This window comes from Cibotium barometz, chromosome 7, assembly GCF_041138505.1.
Source record: "Cibotium barometz isolate CiBa-2024 chromosome 7, ASM4113850v1, whole genome shotgun sequence".
In the NCBI taxonomy this organism is placed as follows: Eukaryota; Viridiplantae; Streptophyta; class Polypodiopsida; order Cyatheales; family Cibotiaceae; genus Cibotium; species Cibotium barometz.
The window spans coordinates 49,802,182-49,807,457 of NC_141052.1; the positions used below are offsets into that span (position 1 = coordinate 49,802,182).

The 5,276-nt window shown below is 44.7% G+C and overlaps 1 protein-coding gene across 1 annotated transcript; it reads right to left on the reverse strand.

The window, feature by feature from the left end:
• Positions 1–1,453: 1,453 nt before the first annotated feature.
• Positions 1,454–3,083, reverse strand: LOC147637132 (mitogen-activated protein kinase kinase kinase 20-like). Its single transcript, XM_086799900.1, has one exon. The coding sequence runs from the start codon at positions 3,071–3,073 to the stop codon at positions 1,823–1,825; it is 1,251 nt and encodes a 416-aa protein (XP_086656026.1). The 5' UTR covers positions 3,074–3,083; the 3' UTR covers positions 1,454–1,822.
• Positions 3,084–5,276: the final 2,193 nt, after the last annotated feature.

The following is a 5,276-nucleotide window of genomic DNA, read 5'->3' on the forward strand; positions in this document are numbered from 1 at the left end:
TTTCCTTAGTAACCCCATAAAGACCAATTGAAACATATCATTGTAGAGATCAAATAGTCTTTGACCCCCCCAACCACAAGAAATGAACGGGTATCATCAGGTCCTCATAATTAGACCAACAAGTGGAGGTGCAATTCTTACACATATTAGGCTATCAGGAGTTAATATGCCCTAGGTGTAGCACTGATCTCCCACCATGAAAAGCTTTCCTTTCCTCAATCTTCTTTTTATGGGGGAAGTAGTGCAAGCAATACTTCATGCGAAAACTAATGGGGCCTCCATTATCACAAAGAACAAGAATTGAAATGGTGTCCTCATACTATGTATGCATGGTCACTTTAAAAGGTTAAATAAATCATCCACCCCACAACGTCTTGTGGAGACCAAGCTTTATTTTTTATTATCATCATCCCTATTTTAAACTTTTTTACTATCAAATACCTTCTTTTTCAAGTCACCATCAAGAGATACACTAAACAAAGGAAAAGACAAACGATATGTGGTTTGCCATTTTGAAGGCCAAGATATCAAAAATCAACCCCAATTTGCACATCAACAATTACTTTCTATATTTCTCCTCGCTTTGAGAGGCAAGATTCCCTTACATGTTTCGTGGGCCTACATGTTTTCCCTAGATTCCCTTACATGTTCTATGGGCCTACATGTTTTCCCTGACCTACTGTCACGGAGCGGTGATCTCGGGTCGCGTTCTGGGCACGAGTTCCTGCTCGGGACTAGAAAGTCCAGTACAAAAGTGAAAACAGAGAGTACTTGCTGAATGTTGCACACTAAGATCTATAGCTCGTCTCGAAGAGGACGACGAGTTGGTCGTTTTGAATACTAGAACTTTGAAATCGGACTCCGTATGAAGGAGTTATGACCAAAAACGTACAAACAGCAATAGAAAATGGTGTCACCCAAATGCGGGCTTCCAACCCAAAACTTGTATTGATAAATGCCGACACGCGACGAGATTACAATGGGATCACAAGAGTGATGAGAGAAAATGACTTGCGGGTATCCGAGGCACGGGATCCCTTGCCCACAAGCCGCCTTGTATCTAAACGAAGGTAGAAGAGGTCGGGCTAGGCCACATTACTCCACCTCAAGGTACTCCCATATAGATGCAAAGAATTTGGGGCGTCTAAGCATACCTCGAGAGCACCATGTTAGGCCAGATAGAAATCCCAAAAATCCCACGCCTCACACCTACCACCATCTAGTATAATCTATACAAGAACGCATGCATCTATGGAACAAGAGGTGCTGAACATAAATATGCCAGTCAATTTGAGATCATTCCCCTTTGGTTGCTCTCGTGTGTGTGTGTGTGTGTGTGAGAGAGAGAGAGAGAGAGAGAGAGAGAGAGAGAGAGAGATTTCAAATTATTGTTTTGTAATTACAACTCTTAGATAGATCACAAAGGTAGGGAAAAAGACCATAGAAATAATGAAAAAAAAAGTGTATAAAGTTATGATACATTTGAATCATACAACAGAACTGTTCGTTTGGTCTCAATGGACCGTATGAGAGTATTTCAGATTTGAAGGGATATTGTATTTGGGATAAAGATGGAGGGCTCTCTGCCAAAAGACTGAATTTCTTAGAGAGCCCAAAAGACTCAATTTCTTTTCAGTTAAGTATGCAGGCAGCTGCAGAGCAAGGGCTTTTGCGGGGGTTCTACTAATTCAGCGGATTGACGAGATGGATAGCCAGGGAAACCGAGAGCCCAAGCAAAGCTCAACTCCTTAGGCGCAATGAGCTTCACATCTTCTTGTGAGTTTGAACAACAATTCTCCACACCAGGCGTCATCTTCTCTCTTCACCCCACGACATGTCTCATTCTGTTTGCCAAAAACGCCACGGAATCCAAGCTGATCTGGCAGCCCTTTCTTACAGCCACCTCCCCTGCTGCTGCTCCAGCAGTACAGCCCCTCATGAAGGGCTTCTGCCTGTCTTCCGACCATCCGTTTGCACGCCGCACTGTCACCCAATCGCAAGCATCCGCCTCCAGCTCATGGATACATGTGCCTCTTTTCCTTCCACAAGGCGCCGTAATTGCATTGTGCCAAGACTCCATTGGCATATAAAAGCTTACAGACATGTCTGATTCAGAATCACTCTCCTCGCTACTAGTGTAGAAATCGAGAGCGCTCCTAGGGGACGCTTGACTTGTGTAATCCCACTCCTCCTTCGCCGGATCAGCTTTAACAAAGGGGTGTCCCAAAAGCTGGGTAGCTGTCCACCTATCCTTAGGATCTCTTTGCAGGCACTTGCTCAAAAAGTCCCTAGCCTCTGGAGACAGTCCACTCTCCTGCAGCAGTGGGGGGTTCTCCTGCGAGCACCCGATCTTGAAGAGTACAGCCGCTAAGCTTGCTGATGTGTGGCGATTTTGGAGCCCCCAGGGAGGCCTGCCTTGCAGCATCTCCACCACTGTGCACCCCAACGACCAGATGTCCGATGGGCACCCTTGCTCCACACCCTGAATCACCTCCGGAGCCATCCATAGCGGAGTACCCCTAAAACAACCCCCAATTTCTTCTTCCTTTTCCGCTGTTCTGAGCCTCCTGGCAGCCCCAAAGTCTGCAATCTTCACTCCACACGATCCTAGCAGAATATTCTGCCCCTTGATGTCGGAGTGAACAATTCCCTGCTCGTGAAGGTATCTCAGCCCTTCCACAATCTCACGAGTGTAGGATCGGACATGCCTTTCAGCCAGTCGCCCTCCTGATTTCTTCACGAGGTCAGCGATGCTGCCTCCCTCCATGTACTCCAGGAAGACGTTGAGGGAGAGCGATCCATTTTGAAGGCAGTAATCTCCGCCAAGGCACTGTATGATGCGAGGAGAGTGGAGGCTTTCAAGAATGCTAAGCTCGTTTTCTAAAGCGCTGAGCTCGGGGTGGGAGGAGGAGGAGGAGGAGGAGCAAGGGGTGGATTTTACAGCGAAGAGTTGGCCATCGTCCAAATTGACAGCCAAGGAGACGCTGCCAAAGGAGCCAGAGCCCAAGGGGGAGCCGCGGAGCCAACGGCGGCCGGGAGGAGGAGAAGCAATTCTACTCATAGGAAGGAGCATGGTTGTGCTTGAGGAAAGAAGAATGGGAAACACGGTATGCTGCGGAGCTGTTATATACCTTCGCTGATGCGGCGTCGAGTGTACACCTATATTTGGCCTCCACGTGGAGTGAGGTGGCCCGGCTGCCGGGTGCTGCCGGCAGACGTATGGACGATTGAATTTTGAAAGACAGGCACACGTGAGAGGGAACGAATCACGTCTCGCCACGTAGGATATTTGTTGGGCGCGGGGTCCGCGTGGGGTTGGTACTCTCCGGAATCACCGGGTCCACTCTTGGTAAAAGGTGGACGGGATAATGGTTCCATAAATAATAATGGTTGGTTAGCAAGTATATGCTATGCTCCACCTTTGATGAAACGTCAATAATAGATAACCTAACATGCGAAAAAAGCGTATATTTTCGTTACGAGTAACGACAAGAGCAGCCGAGCACCAGCACCAGCAAACTCGTGGCGTGACGCTGGCGTCGAGTTGTTGAGACGAGAGGTGCACTCGTGCACTTCAACGTTCAGCAAACTATGCGTTTTAGTTGTTGAGACGAGAGGTGCAGAAGTGCTGCACTCCAACGTTCAGCAAACGATACGTTTTAGTTGAAACCTAGAACACATGCCTCTTTCCACCTACTCTTTTTTGGGACACCTTCTACTCCTTCGATTCTAGAAAAAATCAACATAAGCCGTTGGCTTGTGTACTACTATGACCAAAAGTTTAAAGATTTCAAAGTTCAAACCGTTGTGATGCTTGCACCTAAACGATTATTTACGTTGATTTCATAGTTTGAGTGTTGGAGTCGTAGACCAGCAGCTTGTGATGGAACATGGCATATCTGTACCTATGGGTCAACCACAACTACTTAAACTTTTAACTTACCACACGGAGAACAATCACTAACATAAGAAAATTGTCCTTCATGGCAAAGCTTTCGGCATGACTAGAGAATTTTATTTGTAAAATTTTGCTTCTAGAGAAAAGACTTTTATTTTACGATATTATTCTACTCCCTGTGAGGTAATATCTAGTCCTTGTGAGGTAGGCTATTGAAATTATTTACATAACTTCAATCTAGAAGTTTTAAAGCTATCTTGAACACTTTTAAAAAAAGGATAATATATTTGCTACATTTTCACCTAGGAAAAGGAAAATATTACACCTTATGCTCTAAGGCCTCTTTCATTTGTGACATCGTGCACCTTATGCCATATGACACCTTCCATATAAGATTGAGCTCAAATTTAATGCTTCTTAAATAATAGCTGGCTCAAAATTTGCCTCATTTACTTTACATCTAGCTGAAGGATAATGCTTCTTATATTATATTTGGTGCATACTTCACTATATACAAGGCTCTAGCGACATGGGGATAGCGATAAAATTTGCGAGAGTTGTAAAATGACACTCTTAGCGACACTTTTTGTGACACTTTTAGGATTATACTACCAACTTGAAAAAAAAGCTCAGGGTGACATTTTGTGTGTCGCTTTAGCTACATTTTGTGTCTCGCTAGAATTGTCACTGAGCGACACTATTAGCGACAAGAATCTGATTTAATAGCAGAGTTATACCGTAGCATACATGTGTACTTTAAATCTTATTTCTTTCCTGTCCCACCTTTTTTTCCCACGAGTTCTCTCTCTAGCCTCCATTGCACAACATGTATTTGCCCGTGCCCATGGATCCTACCATACCATTTTTGTTGATTTTGCTTAGGCAAATCCTCATAGATGAAGGATTCAAAAAAGGAGAGGTTCTGGAGGATGCCATAGCCTCCTCTATGGCCAATGCCACTGTAGAGGCATGTGCACAAATTTGTTTCATAAACTTTTTTCTATTCTCATTCTCAAGGAGCCATTGTGGGTCTTCTTGGTTGGATTCCTCAACTAACGATTTTGCAAGTGAGATGTTCTTAACACTTTATTGGAAGTTGCATAGCACAATACATGTGAGAGAGATAGCGAGATATTTTGTGTAATCAAACTTTGACTTATATTATTTGTTGTATGTTCATGTTGTTACATTTATACTCGTACATCAGGAGCTAAATTGATGGTATGGGTTCTACTTCTTTATCCTTCACACCCGCATCTTAGGCACCTCTACCCCCACCTTTTACCACACCCATTTTCACCACACCACCACCTATTTATTACACCCACACCAACACTCGTAGCGTTGCTGAGACCAGGAAGCCTGCCTCTATAGCCCC

Coding starts and splice junctions, on each gene's coding strand:
- LOC147637132 (XM_086799900.1), bottom strand. CDS start 3,073: ATGCTCCTTCCTATGAGTAGAATTGCTTCTCCTCCTCCCGGCCGCCGT.